General features: G+C 32.4%; 1 protein-coding gene across 4 annotated transcripts in view; it reads right to left on the minus strand.

The window, feature by feature from the left end:
* Positions 1–21,418, minus strand: part of ABCD2 (ATP binding cassette subfamily D member 2) — an 87,901-nt gene that overhangs the window by 56,437 nt on the left and 10,046 nt on the right. For 2 of the 4 annotated variants that reach the window (XM_059934549.1, XM_059934548.1), the window contains exons 3-6: positions 15,743–15,858; positions 12,754–12,922; positions 11,936–12,030; positions 8,311–8,456 (exon numbers count right to left, since the gene is read on the minus strand). In XM_059934549.1, the coding sequence (XP_059790532.1) occupies positions 8,311–8,456; positions 11,936–12,030; positions 12,754–12,922; positions 15,743–15,858 (526 nt within the window). Of the gene's footprint in view, positions 1–8,310; positions 8,457–11,935; positions 12,031–12,753; positions 12,923–15,742; positions 15,865–21,418 lie in introns of all 4 variants that reach the window. The other 2 variants (XM_059934547.1, XM_059934551.1) reach the window with 2 other exon arrangements.

Genomic DNA, 21,418 nt, shown 5'->3' on the forward strand with positions numbered 1-21,418 from the left:
TTCTTATCTTTCTTGAGGCATTTATTCTGGGTTTTATAGGACATAGTTGCATGTTTTTGTTTATAACCAAATTAGACACAAACACACATTGAGAGTGACTGTGTCTTTATTTATTCACTATCCTCTAAAGCATCTTCTAGCAGGGCATTAATAAACACTGATTTAAAAAAAAAAGAGTAGAGCATTGACAAAGAATAAAGTACAGTAATTTTCCCAAGATATGAAATACAATATCCCTACTATTCTACCCCCATTTTTTTCTTTTATTTTTTTCTTTGTTTTAAAAAATGTTTAGTCAAATTTAATTCAATCCTTATAATCCTTTCACTTTCTTAACCTTTTACTTCTCAAACTTCAAAGTCAAGTATGGGCAGAAGTGTGTACAAATTATCTTTTCATGCAAATTTGTGGGAAGTCTGAATCTATTTTAGATCTGTTGGCCTTAGTGTAAGTATTTGGGCATAAAGTTTACAGTAGTAAGAAGATCATGGTTAAAATTTCTGTCCCTAGATATTTCTACCAAGAAAGGGTAGTGACAGCAGGAGCTTTGGGAACAGAATTACATGGTGGGCTGTTGCCAAACTGGAGACCGTTGCTGGGGAGAAATATGTGATGTATACAACTGATACCCTGGAGAGTTTTTTTTTAAAGTAGCACAAAGGAACCCAAGATTTTGCTGCCTTTTGTCAGTAAACAACTATTATCTTCTGTCTTGCTTCCTGCCCTCCCTTCCATCCTCCATCCCCTTCTTCTTTCTTTCCTTCTTCCCTACTTCCCTTCCTCTCCTTCATGCTCTGTTTCCCCAAGCCCCACCAAGTGTTTCAATTTCCCATTTTGGTAAGTGTTAGCATACAATAGTATTTTGTTAGCAAGTGAACTAAACAAATTAAAGATTGGGGTTCAGGGATTCCCTGGTGGTCCAGTGGTTAAGAATCCATCTTGCAATGCAGGGGACGCCAGTTTGATCCCTGGTCGGGGAATTAAAATCCCACATGCCGCAGGACAACTAAGCCCGCAAGCTGCAACTACTGAGCTCATGCTCTCTGTAGCCCGCGCACAGCAGCAAAGAGCCCGCGCGCCACAACTAAGACCAGACGCAGCCAAAAAAGGAAAAAAAGAAAAAATGATTGGGCTTCAGAGTCTTTAATGGCTGAAGACACAGATGTACTAGGGAATTACTAAATGACTAATGAGCCATAAATTTGTGGATTAGTGAAAGCTAGAGCAGGAGATCATAAATCAACCTTTAAGTGGTTAAGACAAAGTGCACCAAGAACTGACAAAAGAAATTCAGGATCTGTATTCAAGTGTAAGAATTTTCCTGAGGGTCAGATGGCTAATACAGTAGGGAACAATGAGTTTCAACTATCAGTTTAAAGAGTATAGTCACATTGCTCAGGAAATTCAGTCTCAAACAGCCTAAGATTGCCAAAATAGTTTAAGAACTATCTGAGCAAAACTAAGAATTTTACCATCTACCATCCCAAATAACTTTTTATTTGTATTCTTGAACCAAGGCCCAGATTTTATTTTATCTGGTTCTCATTATTAACATTGCTGAAGTATCAGAAGATATTAACTGGGGAAATATTGAGGTGATTTCACAATTTCTCAGGAATTCAGGTTTCCCAACTTGAAACTGACCCATAGCGGCTCTTCAAATTCTCTGAAAATTTCATTATTATTAAAAATTATTATTTTATTATTATTAAAAATTTCATTATTATTTAAATTATTAAAAAAATCAGCAGTCCCAATATACTTAATCAGAACATTTTTTCCCTCGGTTTACTTTTTTTTCTGTACACTACATGACATTATTAGAAATCCACTTTAACAAAACCCACTCCTTTTTTCCCCATAAAAATAACAATTAATTTACATTTGATCATTGCATAAAGAGATTGATCCTCTACCAAGAAGTCTTTCAGTCACGAAAAGTGAAAACAGGGGGATTATTATAAAGGTCTGTTTGTGACTTATGAAGTTGATTCTGTAGGTACATAAGACTCAATTCTATATTTAATTTACAGGTTTTTTTCTGCCAAACTAGTACTTAACCTATATTCTATTGCTATAAATTAATGCAATAAGATACTAGATAATATTCATTAATAAGAATATCCTAAAAAGAAAAGTTTAAGATTATCTACTGACAAATATTTTGAAATAGGTTGTAGCAGCTTTCTTTTTTTTTTTTTTAAACTTTTTATTTTATATTGGAGTATAGCCAATCAACAATGTTGTGATAGTTTCAGGTGCACAGCAAAGCGACTCAGCCATACATATACATGTATCCATTCTCCCCCAAACTCCCCTCCCATCTATGTAGCAGCTTTCTTTTAAATCATAAAGACACATAAGATTATTTTTAAATTTTTTTGAAAAAATCAATAGCTTTTAGAATACTAGACGTAAATACTATATTTAGGCTCTCCTAGTTTACATATACATTTAAATAAATTTTATGCTCTTTTGCAAGATATTGGTCCTATAGGATTTTAAACAAATACAAATTTTCATGTTTCTAGAAGCTTTATAATCAAGATAAAATGACTTTTAACATTAATTATTAAAAAAAAATTAAGCCTTAAAAAATAGACTTTCATTCTCATTTTTCTTAACTAAGGTGTAGTTGACCTTTTGCCTAGGCAACAGTAAACTTCATAATTAAGAAAACGTTTCCTAGTGATTTATGTTTGTTGCAAAATAACATAGTTAGGTCTCCTGAGGGCAAAGACTAGAATTTTTGCACTTCTTTTTTCTTTTTTTTTCCACTTTTAAAAACTGTGGTAAAATACATGTAAAATAAAATTTACCATATTAACCATTCTTAAGTGTACAGCTCAGTGATATTTTTTCCAGGTTTACTGAGATAAAATTGACATATAACATGGTGTAAGTTCAAGTTATAAACATGTTGATTTGATATACTTACATATAGCAAAATAATTATCACCGTATTGTTACCTGACACTTATATTACTCACATAATTACCACTTTTTTTTGTGGTGAGAACATTGGTCTACTCTCTTAACAACTACCGGTATATAATGTGTTATTAACTCTAATCACAATGGTGTGTATTAAATTCCCTGAACTTATTCAACTTCTAACTGTAAGTTTGTACTCTGGACCAACATCTCCCCATTCCCCCCACTCTCCAGCTCCTGGTAACCACCATTCTACTCTGTTTCTACAAGTTCAGCTTTTTTAGATTCCACATATAGGTGATATCAATACAGTATTTATCTTTCTCTGTCAGACTTATTTCACTTATGTTGTCACAAATGTCAGGATTTCCTTTTTCATGGCTTAAGAATATTCCATTGTGTATACATACATTCCACATCTCTTTCTATTCATCTGTTGACAGACATTTAGGTTGTTTTCATATTTTGGCTATTGTGAATCATGCCTCAATGAACATGGGAGTTTAGATCATACAGTAGTTCTATTTTTAATTTTTTGAGGAAACTCCATACTGCTTTCCATAGTGGCTCCACCAACTTACATTCTCACCAGGAGTTCATAGGGGTTCCCTTTTCTCTACATCCTTGCCAACACCTGTTATTTCTTATCTTTTGAGATTAACCACTCTGACAGGTGTGAGGTGATACCTCATTGTGGTTTTGACTTGCATTTCCCTGATGATTAGTGACGTTGAGCACCTCTTCATGTACCTGTTGGACAATCTGCATATCTTCTTTGGAAAAATGTCTATTAAGATCCTCTGCCCATTTTTAAACTGTACTGTTTGCTTGTTTGTTTGTTTTCCTATTGAGTTGTATGAGCTCCTTATATATTGTGGATATTGACCTCTTATCAGATATAAGACTTGCAAATATTTCCTCCCATTCCATTGGTTGGCTTTTCATTTTGTTGATGGTTTCCTTCACTGTGTAGAAGATTTTTAGTTTGATGTAGTTCCACCTGCTGATTTTTGCTTTTATTGTTTGTGCTTTTGGTGTCATATCCAAAAAATCATTGCCCAGACCAATGTCAAGGAGTTTTTCCTATGCCTTAAGAGTTTTATGGTTTCTGGTCTTACATTTAAGTCTTTAATCCATTTCAAGTTCAGTTTTGTGAGTGGTGTAAGACAGAAGAAGTCCAATTTCATTTTTCTGCATGTGGTTATCCAATTTTACCAATACCATTTATTGAAGAGATTATCCTTGAGTAGTCTTGACTCTCTTGGCAAATATTAATTGACCATATGCAGGCATTTATTTCTGGGCCCTCTATTCTCTTCCATTGGTTTATGTCTATTTTTATACTAGTACCATACTGTTTTGATGACTATAGCTTTGTAACAGAGTTTGAAAACAGGAAGTGTGATGCCTCCAACCATGTTCTTCTTTCTCATGATTGCTTTGACTATTCAGGGTCTTTTGTACTTCCACAAAAATTTTAGGATCGTTTTTTCTATTTCTGTGGAAAATGCCATTGGAATTTTGATAGGAATTGCATTGAATCTATAGATGGCTTAGTGCAGTATGGACATTTTAATAATATTAATTATTTCAATCCATGAGTATGGGATATCCTTCCAATTGTTTGTGTCTTCTTTAGTTTCTTTCCTCAAAGTCTTATAGTTTTCAGTGTATAGATCTTTCACTTCCTTGGTTAAATTTATTCCTAAGTACTTTATTGTTTTTGATGCTATTGTAAATGGAATAGTTTTTCTTTATTTCTTTTCAGATAGTTTGTTGTTAGTGTATAGAAACACAATTGATTCCTATATGTTGATTTTGTATCCTTCAACTTTACTGAATTCATTGATTTGTTCTAAATGTTTTTGGTGAAGTCTTTAGGATTTTCTACATGAAAGATCATATTATCTGCAAAGACAATTTTACTTCTTCCCTTCTGGTTTGAATGCATTTATTTCTTTGTCTTGCCTGATTGCTCTATCTAAGATTTCCAGTACTTTGTTGAATGAGAATGGTCAGATGGGCACCCTTGTCTTGTTCCTGATCTTAGAGGGAAAGCTTTCATTCTTTCACCATTGAATGTGATATTAACTCTGAGTTTGTCAAATGTGGCCATTATTATGTTGAAGTATGTTCCTTCTAGATCCAGTTTGTTGAGAGTTAATATTATGAAAGGATATTGCATTTCGTCAATTCTTTTTCTGCATCTATTGAGATGATCATATGATAATTGTTTTTCATTCTATTAATGTGGTGTATCATATTTATTGATTTGCAATGTTCAACCATCTTTGCATCCCAGGGATAGGCTAAAGGCTCATCAATATTATCTTTACAAATAATCAGTTCTTAGTTTTATCGATCTTTTCTATTGGTTTTCTGGTTTCTATTTCATTTATTTCTGCTCTTCTCTTTATTATTTCCTTCCTTCTGCAATCTTTGGACTTTATTTTTTCTTCTTTTTCTAGTTCCTTTGAGATGTAAAGTTAGGTTTACTTGAGATCTCTTTTCTTCTTAACTTATTGCTATAAATATCCCTCTGAGAACTGCTGTTGCCACATCACATAGGTTTTCATATATTGTGTTTCCATTTTCATTTCTTTCAAGATATTTTAATTTCTTTTTTGATTTCTTCTTTGATCCACTGGTTGCTCAAGAGTGTGTTGTTTAATTTCCACCTATTCATAAAATTTTCAGCTTTCCTCCTGTTATTGATTGCAAGTTTCATGTTGTTATAATGGGAAAAATACTTGGTAGGATTTCAATCTTCTTAAATTTGCTAAGACTTATTTTGTGTCCTATCATATAATATTCCTAGAGAATGTTCCGTGCATGATTGAGAAGAAGTGTATTCTGCTGCCATTGGATGGAATGTCTGTATATGTCTACTAAGTCCATTTGGTCTAAATATTGGTTCAAGTCCAATATTTCCCTGTTGATTTTCTGTCTGGATGATCTACCCACTGTTGAAAGTGGGGTACTGAAGTCCCTAACTATTAATTTATTGCTGTCTGTCTCCCTTCAGATCTGTTAGTATTTGCTTAATATATTAAGATGCTCTGATGTTGAGTGTACATATATTACAACTGTTATATCTTCTTGATGAATTGACCCCATTTTCATTATATAATGACCTTCTTTGTCTCTTTTTAGCAATTTTGGCTTAAAATCTAATTTTTCTGATATAAGTATAGCTATCCCTGCTCTCTTTTGGTTTCCATTTAGATGGAATAACTTTTTCCATCCCTTCACTTTCAATCTATGTGTGTCTTTAAAGCTGAAGTGAGTGTCTTCTTATAGCCAGCATATAGTTGGGTCTTGTTTTTTCATCCATCCAGCCATTCTATGTCTTTTGGTTGGAGAAGTCAATATATTTACATTTAGACTAGTTATTGACAGGTAAGGATTTACTAATGCCAACTTACTGTTTTCTGGTTGTTTTGTCTCTTGTTCTTTTCTTCCTCTCGTGTAGCCTTCCTTTGTGAATTGGTGATTTTCTGTAGTGGTATGCTCTGATTTCCTTCTCTTTATCTATTGTGAATCTACTCTAGGTTTTTGCTTTCTAGTTCCTATGAGGCGTATATAAAACATCTTGCAAGTTTTACTCTCCCCCTTTTATGTTTTTAATGTCATAATTTTTATATTGTGTATTCATTAATAAATTGTACTAGTTATAGTTATTTTAATACTCTCATCCTTTAACCTTTATACTAAGAGTTAGATGGTTAACACACCACCATAATACAGTATTAGAGTATTATGAATTTGACTATATATTTACATTTACCAGGGTTGTATATTTTCATATGTTTTCCTGTTACTAATTAGCAGCCTTTCATTTCAATTTGAAGAACTCCTTTCAGAATTTCTTGTAAGGCAGCTCTAATGAACATGAATTCCCTCAGCTTTTGTCTGGGAAAATATTTCTCCTTCATTTCTGAAGGATAACTTTGCTGATTATGCACTTTCTTATGTCTGAGAAATGTCTTTCATTGCTCAGTGTATAGCTATATTCAAGAACTGTATCTATATTATAAATGAAATCTAAAATAGCAAAAAATAAAAAATTTATGTATATAATTTTATTTGCATTAAAAGAGTAGATTCTATGATGTAACAGAATATTTTCCTCATGATTTTATGCTTTAAAACCTAAATAAGAAATTAAAATCGGTCTACTTAATGCATTAATGTCTGAAACTTAAACTTTGGCAGTAATATTTAGTTTTCAGATCCAGAACATTTCCCAAAAGGATTCTAAAGCACAGACAAAGAGACAATGATTCTGCTGTCACAGATGTTATCTATTTTGTGTTAAATATAAGTATTCATAGCACTGCTCACATCCAATATTTTTTTACTGCCAATACAGTTCTTCATCCTTCTACACTTCAGATAGCTTCCTACTACTCTGATAGGTCTTACTTTAAAGAAAAAGCCACACAAAGCCTCATCTGCATAACTACAATATATGATCTAAAAATTAGTCCAGTGGGCAGGACTGTACAAACAATTTCTGACAAAGGAAAAAGAGGAAGAGAGATGTGATAGCATCATACTTGATGTAACTTTTATATTTGCTCTTGTAATATAATTTCAGCATAGGTGCTCTATTAGGTTCCACAGAATAGTCCTCTAACACAGTAGGAGTACTTTTGTGATGTCGACCTAACCCAGGGTGATGACAGATGGAAAAATTACTGAGTCAGATGAATTTAATTTTAATTTTCTTTAAATTTAATTTTCTGTCACCCACAATAAATATTCCAAATTTTCAAGTATAACTTTCTGTTTAGACATCTGTAAATTGTTATGAAGGAAGGTAGTTAAAAACTTCAGAAGAAAAATGTTCCTTTTAAATATTTCTATGCTTACTTTTACACTCATTATTAGAGTAAAATATTTTTAATTAAGGTAGTTTCAAATCATTAATTAATTATATAACAGAATTGTGATAAAGATTATTTCACAGAGGCTCTTAAAATATAATTGAACAATTTTAGAACATATGAATGTATGCAGCTTGATGGAAAGACTAGTATACTATCCAAGAACTATTAATTTTTTTGTGAGAAGAGATAATCTGACATCTAAGGCAATATACTTACTCTTTGGACTAGCCTGTTACTCCTTGAGACTAACATCTATAGTCTTTGAGTGTTCATTACAATGATGTGAAAATGAAAAGAATTGTTATTATCCTGGAAACTATTATAATCAAAGCAGTAAGAAAACTTTTTAGGATAATTTTCATTTCCTTAATTGTATCTCTCAATAAAAACATGCTTAAAGATTACCTACAGAAGAGTTTAAGGAATCAAGATAATTCAAAAGCAAAAGGAAATTGTTCATTGTGATTTAAAAAACTTTACCTACCTTTGTGGAATATAGAACATATGTTGTGGAGGTGGTTTATATAGGATTCCTTCATACACAGGCCAGAGCCCACTTAAAATTCTGAAGAGAGAACTTTTCCCACAACCATTGGGACCAGTTATCAAAAGATGCATTCCTTCTTCTACCTAAGGTAAGAAATAAAATTAGAAATTACAATATGTAAAAATGGTTTCATTTGGCAGCATTTAAAAGGGATTTTTTTTTAAACTTTCAAACACATGATAACCTAGGATGGGCAAGGAATCAAAGAAAAATATATCGGGATTGAGACCATCAAATTTGGCTTTTGACTATGCTCTGATGCTAAAAGCATCATAAAATAATCCAATTCCAAAGAAATGGATCTTCTTCGAATGAGCACTGACTTCCCAAAATTTTCATTGAGGTCTTGCCATCACATACTACACAAATACGTAGGAACATAACCACGTGGAAATAAGAAATTGTAAAATTTTAATTTAAATTAAAATAGATTAAATTTATTTTATTTATATTAATATTTGATTAAATTTACTTCAATTAAGATACAACTTTGTTGTATTTGTAAGTTGGAGTTCTACGAGTCAGCTGGGTTGTTTAATTCAGTAGTCTGAAATGTTACAGAAATCACAAAAACCCATAATGAGAGACATAAAATGATTCTAATTTTGGTTTATTCACAGATGGAGAAAATACGTTTATGAAATTAAGACAGAGACAAGCAAGAAGACTGTAATTTAGTCTTATGTCTAGGGATGAATTAAGTTATTTATCAATTGTTGATTGGATGATTCTCTTAGAATCTTTCAGCTTATTTATCATTTAAATTTAAACAGTTATATTTTATGACTTCTTATTCCACCTAATAGGATCAGGAAGTTGGCAATGTGCTATTTAAAAGGTATTGTAAGGGTCAAGAAAAAGGAACATTATTTAAAAATCTGATTTACTTCTAAGAACAAATGATATTTTATAATCAGTGACTAAAAAATGAATATAGTATGAAAGTACAAGAGGCAGAAATATACAGTATGTCTGTATATGTAGCTTTGTACAGTATAGATACAAATATCTAAGGTCCATGATGTAGAATACATTATGTTGAAAACTCAAAGGTGAAAGAGCATTACATTACTTGTATTATGTCACTATAAGGAACCATATCCATGTATATCCATTACTCATTTGCTGTGTATAACATAAGCTAAAATCTTTTTGCTGAAAGAAGGTGGTAGGGAGAGGAAGGGAGGAAGGGAAGGAAAAAAAGGTTGATATGAAGGTTAGATACAAGAACTAAGAATGTATGTAATAAATAAATGTAAAGCAAAAATGGTTCAGATTTATATTCTGAGTAATTAGTCATTTCCTCAGCAAACATTGATTGAATATCTAAATGTGCTTGACATTCTTCTAGGCACAGAAGATACAGTGCTGCTCAAGACAAAGTCCCTGTTCTTGTGGAGCTTACATTTCAATGGCAAAGACAGCAATAAACACATGAACAAAAAATTAACTAGTCATAAATATTATTATGATAGCAAAAAAGGAAGATGTGTTAGGGAAAGATGGTGGCATTGTGAGGTTGGCAGGGGAAAGGGGCTTCTTTTGATTAGGTGGTCAGGAAAGTCCTCTTTGAGGAGATACCATTTTGCTTTAGCCTGGTAACAAGAAGCAACAAGTAAGATCTGGTGGAAGAGCATTCCAGGCAATAAAGATAGCTACCACAAGGACATAAGACAGGAGCAAGCTTGAGTCTATAAAATCTGATCACAGATATTTTTTTCTCCCTAATTGTAGGCAAACTGAAATGCCATTTTGATACAGTAAAATTTTAAAAAAATCCTGGGAAGAACCCAGAAAGGGTTTTGTGATTTGCTCTGCTCTTTCAGTAGAGAGAGGATTAAGAAAGTGTAATTCTGTAGAAGCATAAACACTTTTCAAATGATTTTTTAAAGGTATGTGCCATGGCAAAAGGTATATAAACAAAATATTTAATAGGGTCATTCTCTACTAGGAATTCTCAGAAATTTAACACATTTTGAGTCATAATAGAAGACTTTTCTACATTCATATTATTTTTTAGCATAAGTTTTCTGATGTTTAGTAAACAGTGAGTGTGAGGCAAAAGAATTCCCACATTTACTGAAATTTTCTTCTCCAAATGGTTTTTTAATTCCAAAAGGTTAACATAAGAACAAGAATGTTTTCCTCTAGAAACCTGTTTATTTATCAATCCATGCAGAGGAAACAAAATTTTCTATTATACTTTGGGGACCTGAGACTTTAAATAAAACTCCCTGTCTGACTCAGAAATAAATAATTATCATAAAAGTATACTATATTAACATATACCTTTGTAGAACCTCAAAATTTATGACACTTTCACTAGATTAAGTATTTTAAAATTCATTTTATATAAAAATATACTGAGCTCTGAATTTTTTCACAGAAAGAGTGTTATGTGTCCAAAATAATGTATTTAGTTAGTAGGTGGCAGAATTCAAGACTCTCCCTCTATTTAATAAATGGAGCAACAAGAATTGATATTATGAAACCTAACCTGATGAAAAACCTCTATACAAAGTCATACATTATAAATTGCTAAAGTATTAGCAAATAGTTAAATATCCCATGTAGGCCTCTTCAAAGGCTTTATTTTAAATCTACTTAAGATTATGATGCATCATAAGCACCTTATTGCTACTTTATAGGTCCATAAATGGAAAAATAGATCCCAACCAAATTGTAGTTAAAACACAACTTCTCTTACGTTTATTAACACAGAATTTCTCCCTGTTCAGTACTTCTCATCCTCTTCCAGCAGGCTTATGCACTTTCAAATACATCTTTAATAATTAAACCTAGACTAAGGTCCATATTAAAATCATTAAATGCACATATACGGTCATGTTTCTAATTCTGTTATCAAGTCCAATCATGTCATTGTTTGAACTAAGCACAGATCACTACACTTGTCAGCAAATTATTTTGTACTTGAATTCCAAAATGTGTGTTTGAATTTTACAATACTTTAAATCAGGGTCTCAGATTTATTAGCTATTTTTTTACCTTAGTTTTTGTAATCAAGACAGAGTATTAAATAACAAATAACTATTATTCTCAACGGAATTAAAAGCTAAATTCCAATTCATGAATCTTCTGATCATTTTTTCCTAATAGAAGATGTGATTATTGAAAATATAAATTAAATTTAGAGAATGTAAACTTGCTGATGACCTCTTCTCTCATATTTTAGTAAATATATAACAATATAGGCTTGTATTTTTTGAGTAACTCCTATAAGGAAAAAAACATAAAATGTATTTCCAGATATTAATTTCTGAAGAAATTTCCTATTGTTCCCAAAAGTTACTTTGTATAGGCTCTCAGTGTACTCTAATTTTGATTTTCAACCAGGCCATAAAGCAGTAGAAATCAAATTTTTCTTTCTCTCTGCTTTCTGAGGAAGTAACTGCATCTGTAATTGAGCCTCTATGCATACCTTTCTTGATTTCCCCTCCTTTCCATATGCTCCTCCAAGTATTTAATATAAGGTACATGAATTCTGAGTTGTTTTGTATTATTGTGTTGGCAACAATCAGAAGATTCTTGAATATCATCTTACTTTGAAGTTTAGCTTGGAAGCCACCACTTCTCCCGTTGGTGTAATTATGGGAACATTTTCACAAATAATTCCATGATCCACATCAATAACTTTTCCTATAAGTTAAGGAAGAGTTTAAGTTTCAAAAGCTATCATGTGTTATTGCTAATTAAATAACTTAAAGTATAATGTAGCATAACAGATAAATTCACTATAAAGATAATTCACATTAATGAATCATAGAAATAAATGTAAATATAGATATCTATACCTAAAGCAAAGTCTAATGTAAATTTGCACATTTTGACATATTTGGAAAATCTCAGAAATATTATTTTACTATAATATGATGTTAATATCATAATGAGAGCAAAGCTAAACTCTATCTGGTATAACCCAGCCACACTGTTTATAACTACTTATTTCTCTAAATTAAACTTTCCTATAGAAAAAAAACACAGTTGCAAAAAGGAAATTAAGACATAGAACTATAATTTTTAAAACTATAATAACCAAACCAAATGATAGAATGATGGAGAACAATATGACATTAGCTCTAATTCTGTTTTTTGAATTTTAAATGCAAACAATTCATTCTGCCATATGTGCAGTTTCTAAAAATAATTCTAGACATTTTGTCCTAAATAAAAGTAGCATAATATTTTTTATGGTAATATTAGTCACTACTCCTCAAAATGCAGCACTGACTTTAGGAATAACTGTTTAAATAACTAAATGTTGGTTCCTTACATCTGTTCAAAGCTATCTTCTAAAAAACTTTGGTTCTGTTGATAAACATTTAAATATAGAAAAAATACAAAAACATATGAGTTTAATACCTTTGATTTCCAGTGTCTCACTGAGGGGTAATTCTACGTTAGCTCCACTCTTGCTATGGTTTTCAGACTCTTGCAAGACAGCAGTTCTCTTATAAATGCCTCTTTTTACTTCATCAAAGACCCAAAACATGTTGTATACTCGAGCAGTATAGCCTGCTAATTCAGTTATCTAAAACCAACATAGGGAGAAAAAATAGTATACTCGAGACCGACTTTTAAACAAATATGCAATCATATAAGCTTCTTGATTTAATGTTAAAGATCCTATTTTATTATACCTGAAAAGTAGATAGTACATCTGATAACTAAAACCAGTAACACTAAAAAACTTACCAAGAAAGCAGCATAGTAAGTCAACAGCTTAAGTTTGATTGGAATTAAAAAAACACATAAAAATTATTCATTCAAGTCAGAGTTCAAAGTGAAATGTAAAGACTTCAGAATATTAGTGAGACTTAAAAATCTTTCAAACAATTTTCTGATTTGGCCCCTGTTTGCATGAAAATTTGATTTCCAGAAATTAGAAGTTTTGTGAAAAGCTTAAATCCATTCAGTGAAATAATGATTCTTTATTTTGATATCTTTTTTTCAATTAAAAATAGAAGATTTTAAATAGAAGAAAAATGCATATTTTTCTTATTATGAAATGACATTTCTGAGTCAAACTGATTGTCACAATTCCTAAGTTTGGCCAGAGAAAATACCCCTGCAGGTGGATACCAATATTGGGCGTGAGCTCAGTGAAAAGCTTTAAATCCTTTTCAGTCCAAATCCCACAAAATTCAGTTTCTTTTCAAGCCAAACATGATTTATATGCCCAAAGAAAAATATTAAATATGACTTTTTTTCTAGATGAGATTATAAGATGAGATAAATCTCTGCTTTAGTTCAAAAGGCTCAATAGAGTGGTATCTTGCTCCTATTCTGCCAGTTGTCCAATTTAGGTTGAATCTCTGCTGCTTTTCTATTAAAAGAACACCTTGTTATCAAGGTGACTCATCTGAAAGATGACTCATGTCCTGTCAAGACCATCTTTCTCAGTGAAAAGGAAGCAACAAAAACCATTCTCTTACAGAACTGTTTAGTAGGAAATTGGTATCAATAAGCAAGGCATGTCACTAATAAATGTCTCTTAAACAATAAACTATGGACTAATACATTACCAACATTGTGTAAGATTTTTGTGTGTGCAAAACTTAAACAATGAATGAGCAGGTATTATTGTTAAAAGCCTTCTACCACATGTCTCTACTGTGTGAGAGGTCTATAATTAGATTAGTATTTCATTTCTATATATTAATGTTATAGCTATTATATAGGATAATTTCTAAAATGTTATCTAGAAGAATCTCTTGAGTTCCCAAGTAGAGGAAAACAGAACTAAGGATTAACAAAATATGGATCCAAAAGAAACCTAAGTAAATATAGTTGCATTAAAAAAATCTGAAACAAATGTGGAGGTCAATTAAAGAAAGGCAGGAGGCATTGAGTTAGTAGACCAGGATGCAGGGATGAATGGGCAAAGAGTGTCAAAAAAAAAAAAATGAGAATGTGACTGTGGACAAATTACTTTGGGATATAAGACAAGGGGGTTTGTCTAAAAAGAAACCTTGTTCCCTCTAGAGCTAGTGGAGAATCCATGATGCTTTCATGTGCTTTCACAGGAGTAATAAGATTCTTTAGAAGTGAAAGTTCTATGATTCAACGCACATACAGGCAAAATAAAACAAAATGCAATCATTTCTTGTGTTGGAGACAATCTAGAAAAAAGAACTGATATTCTCTCTGTGACTTAGATAGCAAAGTGTTTGAATGTGAGATATATAAAATTTTGATTTCTCATTTAATTTTAATAATAAGTAATTTATTAGCTGAAAAAGCTATCCCCAAAACTGTGTCTCCAGATTATCAAAATTACTATTTGAAAAAAAAGTTTTAATTGAGTTGTCTTGCTTTGTGGCCCTAAACAACTGGTTTTACCTTTTTAAAAAAAAAACCAATTCAATAAATCAGTTGTTAAATGAGATTGAAAAGTTTTGTCAGCAAATCACAAACTTTGCAACTATTTAATATAATTTATTCAAGGATAATTTAATAGGTAGCTAAATTTATAATGATGCTCTGGCAATTTATATTGATGCAAAAGCCACAAGAGTAATTAATAGTGAGAATGACTGTCCATGGGAATATTATTTAATATCTGAATTGAATAAAGTGATTTTTAATATTAACCCTGTGCTATCTGTAGGTCTTATTACCATTCTCTCAGCAAATATTTACTGACCATATACAATGTTCCAAGCATTAAAATAGATATTAGGAATGTAAAGATGAATAAGATAGTTCCTGCTTTCCACTCAGGGTCTTATGCAAAAGATAGACAATTATAATGTCGTAAAGTACCAGGTGTACTATGAACACAGAGAAGGAAGACCCAAACTCTGCAGGGAAGTCAGAAAGAAAGTGGAATCACAAGATGGTTTTTTATACGTGGTTGGTAAGGCTTGACTTGTCCTGAAGTATAATAAAAGTTTGCAAGGTATATAAGTAATATTATTGGCTAACACTTATTAAAGTGCTTATGACCACAACAACTCAACAAAGTCATCACTATCATTATCCCCATTTTACAGATCAAGAAACAGACACAAACAGGTCAAGTTCATATAATTTGTAAATACTGGAGCAAGAATTTAAATTTAGGCACTCTGGCTCCAAAATCCATACCAAAGGGCCTTTTAGTAAAATTTAAGAGCAAATATGTCGTACTATAGACAGAAAAAGGAGTTGACAATTGAGAGTATAAAAATTGAAAGGTATTAGCAGCAATAGACTTGGGAGTTGTTGTCCTTTATCTTGATTATACTCTTAGCAAATTTTGGTAGAGAAAAGATGTTTCCAAAATAATAAACATATGTGGTAATTTACATTTTTGCGTGATTTTCATATATCTTATTTTAATCAAATTGATAACAAGAAATGCAAGTACCTCTTTGTATGAAGACATAATCCTTTCAATAGCATCAGCTCCAGAGGCCAATAAATTTCGAGCAGTGGTAAACGCTTCTGTCCGCTCACTAACCATAGCTTGCTTTCGATCATCCTCTAAATCTAAAAGCAAATTACAAAACTGTCGAATTTTTTAAGTAACTAAGTGTTTTGTTTTGTACTATGAGACTGTGACTAAAACAACCATATGAAAACTTTTCATTAGTATCAGCAATTTCCTAGGAATTAATGAATTATTTAAAAAATAGTGTTTGTACCAGATTTTATTTAAATTTTCCTTTGTCTTATTATTTTTCTAGAAGGAGAGTTAGAAGAATTAAATCTATAGGAATTAAGACTATTTTCATTTAGCATTCTTTCAACCCTTACCAAAGTCAACGTCCTGCCCTTATTAGAGCTAGGTAATAAAATACTACTGATTCAGTCAATAAAATACCATTAACTAGAATCTAAGCAAATATTTCTAGTGTGATTTCTTTAATAGAAATGTAAAGTAGCTGACCCTCATACTAGCTCTGTCTACCTGTTTCAATTTTCACCCTACAGTTTAGCAACACCCCAACCATGCAATATTCTGCTTATTCTCTGGTATTTGCATATATAATATTTTCTGACCTTAATATACTTTCTTTTTTGCCAAGCTCTTTCTTAAAGAGTTAGCTCTTTAGTACAGGTTTCCCTGGAAACCCTTGTCTGGCTTTTCCAGTGGACTATAAGTTCTTTAAGGGGCAAGACTGTATTTTATTCATTATTCCTAGTACTCACCAGAGTGTCTAGAACACAGTACTCCTTAATGTGTATTGAATGGATGGATGGATAGATAGATAAATATCCTAAATTGCTGTCAATGCAGAATTATGGTTAAGAGCCAGAAGTCAGACTAGGTTAGAGTCCAGACTCTACTACTTATTGGCAAGTAGTAAGGTTAGTAGAGCAAGCCACTAATCTTCTCCATGCTACCTTGTCATCTGTAAATGAGGGAAATAATAGTACTATCTCAAACAATTCTATCTCAGAGGGTTGTTGTGAGATTTAAAGGGGAAATACAAAGTGTTAGCCTAATCCATGGTTTATAATAATTGTTCTTAAATGTTAGGTGTTATTATTTTCTCTAAGTGTTATTGTTATTATTGCATATCTACTCCATTTAGTATTATTCTTCAAAATTATTCTCTCCAGGTCATTACTTTAATCTTGGCATCAATTTGATTCTCTATCCGGTATTTCTATGGACTATCACCAAAATTCTAAATTGAAAGCTGCAAATTAATGAAGAAATTAGAATAATATAAATAGCCATGGGCCCACTTTGCTATTTATTTTGCTTGGATTTATCTCAGTGAAAAGGATTTTTTTTTTTTCTCCATGACATGCAAATATTTAACATGTGCCCTGCTATATCTACCAGATACTTTCACCTTTACTTGCTCATAGACAGCTCAGCTGAGTTTGAAAGGGATCCATGCATAATATAAGGTAAAATTCACTCAGCAGATATTTACTGAACAGCTGGATTTAGAAGAAATTAGGCAAGGTGTTACCAGATATGCAAGGATTAAATGTAATTTTCAGATTCTTTCCTTAGGAAGCTTACAGTTTGATAGGAGATAGAAGACAAGTTCCCAAATAACAATGCAGGGCAGCCTATGAGGAGAGTTAATATGACACATTTGAAGGATGCAAAAATAATTTCTTGCTGCAAGAGACAAGAAATGCTTCATGGAGGAGTAGACTGAGAGTGAGGCCTTGAAGACTGCATACAATTTTAAAAGATCACAAGTACAGCATAAGCAATGTCTCAAAGAAGGGAAATTTCAAGCAATGCCAATTGAATAATAAACTGGTCAAGTTACAGTATGGGTTGGTGTTAAGCACTGATTTTACTCAAGTATCAGAAAAACCATGAGTTCATGGGGACTTCCTAGCTCGAGAGTTAAGTACTGCTCCAGAGAACTATCTTTAGTTCCCTTGAAGTTAGTCTGTTTCCTTGAAGAATGAAAAAAGAAAGGCTTTGAGTGTTAGTATAAGTGATGAGAGAAAGACCTGAATGGCTAAATAGGCTGGGAACAGAATGTAGATATTCTTAAACACATTTAAATGTGTGAAAAATTTAGATAGCCACAAAAAATTAACAAAGGATTCTCAGCAAGCTACCAAAATAGTGATTGCGGTATCAGTTAAAGTGCTAAGAATAGTTTTGGCTCAGAGAATCTGGCTGATGATCTAAAATAATTATGGGATTTTATGAATTTGGGTTAAAAGGGGTTTGAATAATAGCTTTCACTGATAGCCTCTGTTAAGAAGAAATAACACTGATCATAAGCAAGAAGAACTACAATACTGCAACTTGCGAAACAAAAACCACATTCACAGAAAGACAGACAAAATGAAAAGGCAGAGGACTATGTACCAGATGAAGGAACAAGATAAAACCCCAGAAAAACAACTAAATGAAGTGGAGATAAGCAACCTACCAGAAAAAGAATTCAGAATAATGACAGTGAAGATGATCCAGGACCTCGGAAAAGAATGGAGGCAAAGATCGAGAAGATACAAGAAATGCTTAACAAAGACCTAGAAAAATTAAAGAACAAACACCTAGAAGAACTAAAGAACAAACAAACAGAGATGAATAGTACAATAACTGAAATGAAAAATACACTAGAAGGAATCAATAGCAGAATAACCAAGGCAGAAGAACGGATAAGTGACCTGGAAGACAGAATGCTGGAATTAACTGCCACGGAACAGAAAAAAGAAAAAAGAATGGAAAGAAATGAAGACAACCTAAGAGACCTCTGGGACAACATTAAACGCAACAACAGTCGCATTATAGGGGTACCAGAAGGAGAAGAGAGAGAGAAAGGACCCGAGAAAATATTTGAAGAGATTATAGTTGAAAACTTCCCTAACATGGAAAAGGAAATAGCCACCCGAGTCCAGGAAGCATAGACAGTCTCAGTCAGGAAAACCCCAAGGAGAAAAACGCTGAACACATAGTCACCAAATTGAAAAAAATTAAAGACAAAGAAAAATTATTAAAAGCTACAAGGGAAAAATGACAACTAACATACAAGGGAACTCCCATAAGGTTAACAGCTGATTTCTCAGCAGAAACTCTACAAGCCAGAAGGGAGTAGCATGATGTATTTAAAGTAATGAAAGGGAAGAACCTACAACCAAGACTACTCTACCTGGCAAGGATCTCATTCAGATTTGACAGAGAAAGCAAAAGCTTTACAGACAGGCAAAAGCTAAGAGAATTCAGCACCACCAAACCAGTGCTACAACAAATGCTAAAGAAACTTCTCTAAGCAGAAAACACAAGAGAAGAAAAGGACCTACAAAAACACACCCAAAATAAATAAGAAAATGGTAATAGGAACATACATATTGATAATTACCTTAAATGAGAATGGATTAAAGTTCCAACCAAAAGACACAGGCTCACTGAACGGATACAAAAACAAGACCCATATATATGCTGTCTACAAGAGACCGACTTCAGACCTAGGGACACATACAGATGGAAAGTGAGGGGATGGAAAAAGATAGTCCATGCAAATAGTAATCAAAAGAAAGTTGGAGTACCTATGCTCATATCAGATAAAATAGACTTTAAAATAGTGTTACAAGAGACAAGGAAGGACACTGCATAATGATCAAGGGATCAATCCAAGAAGAAGATAAAACAATTATAAATATATATGCACCCAAAACAGGAGCACTTCAATACATAAGGCAAATGCTAATGACTATAATAGAGGAAATCAACAGTAACACAATAATAGTGGGGGACTTTAACACCTTACTTACACCAAAGGACAGATCATCCAAAATGAAAATAAATAAGGAAACAGAAGCTTTAAATGACACAATAGACCAGATAGCTTTAATTGATATTTATAGGACATTCCATCCAAAAACAGCAGATTACACTTTCTTCTCAAGTGCACACAGAACATTCTCAAGGATAGATCACACTTTGGGTCACAAATCAAGCCTTGGTAAATCTAAGAAATTTGAAGTCATATCAAGCATCTTTTCTGACCACAATGCTATGAGATTAGAAATGAATTACAGGGAAAAAAACGTAAAAAACACAAACACAAGGAGGCCAAACCATATGTTACTAAATGACAAAGAGATCACTGAAGAAATCAAAGAGGAAATCAAAAACTACCTAGAGACAAATTACAACAGAAATACAATGATCTAAAACCTATGGGATGCAGCAAAAGCAGTCCTAAGAGGGAAGTTTATAGCAATACAAGACTACCTCAGGAAACAAGAACAATCTCAAATAAACAATCTAACTTTACACCTAAGGAACTAGAGAAAGAACAAACAAAACCCAAAGTTAGTAGAAGGAAAGAAATCATAAAGATCAGATCAGAAATAAATGAAATAGAAACAAAAAAAAAATAGCAAAGATCAATAAAACTAAAAGCTGGTTCTTTGAGAAGATAAACACACTTGATAAATCTTTAGCCAGACTCATCAAGAAAAAGAGGGAGAGGACTCAAATCAATAAAATTAGAAATGAAAAAGGAGAAGTTACAACGGACACTGCAGAAATACAAAGCATCCTAAGAGACTACTACAAGCAACTCTATGCCAATAAAATGGACAACCTGGAAGAAATGGACAAACTCCTAGAAAGGTACAACCTTCCAAGACTGAACCAGGAAGGAAAAGAAAATATGAACAGATCAATCACAAGTAATGAAATTGAAACTATGATTACAAATCTTCCAACAAACAAAAGTCCAGGACCAGATGGCTTCAAATGTGAATTCTATCAAACATTTAGGGAAGAGCTAACACCCATGCTTCTCAAACTCTTCCAAAAATTGCAGAGGAAGGAACACTCCCAAACTCACTCTATGAGGCCACAATCACCCTGATACCAAAACCAGACAAAGACACTACAATAAAAGAAAATTACAGACCAATATCACTGATGAATATAGATGCAAATATCCTCAACAAAATACTATCAAACAGAATATAAAAACACATTAAAAGGATCATACACCATGATCAAGTGGGATTTATCCCAGGAATGCAAGGATTCTTAAATATACACAAATCAATCAATGTGATACACCATATTAACAAACTGAAGAATAAACACCATATGATTATTTCAATAGATGCAGAAAATGCTTTTGACATAATTCAACACCCATTTATGATAAAAACTCTACAGAAAGTGGGCTGAGAGGGAACCTACCTCAACATAACAAAGGCCGTATATGACAAACCCAGAGCAAACATCATTCTCAATGGTGAAAAACTGAAAGCATTTCCACTAAGATCTGGAAAAAGACAAGGATGTCCACTATTATTCAACATAGTTTTGGAAGTCCTAGCCACAGCAACCAGAGAAGAAAAAGAAATAAAAGAAATACAAATTGGAAAAGAAGAAGTAAAACTGTCACTGTTTGCAGATGACATGATACTATACATAGAGAATCCTAAAGATGCCACCAGAAAACTACTAGAGCTAATCAATAAATTTGGTAAAGTTTCAGGATACAAATTAACACACAGAAATCTCTTGCATTCTTACACACTAACAATGAAAGATCAGAAAGAGAAATTAAGGAAACAATCCCATTCACCATTGCAACAAAAAGAATAAAATACCTGG

Source organism: Balaenoptera ricei, chromosome 10 (genome assembly GCF_028023285.1).
Source record: "Balaenoptera ricei isolate mBalRic1 chromosome 10, mBalRic1.hap2, whole genome shotgun sequence".
Lineage (NCBI taxonomy): Eukaryota > Metazoa > Chordata > Mammalia > Artiodactyla > Balaenopteridae > Balaenoptera > Balaenoptera ricei.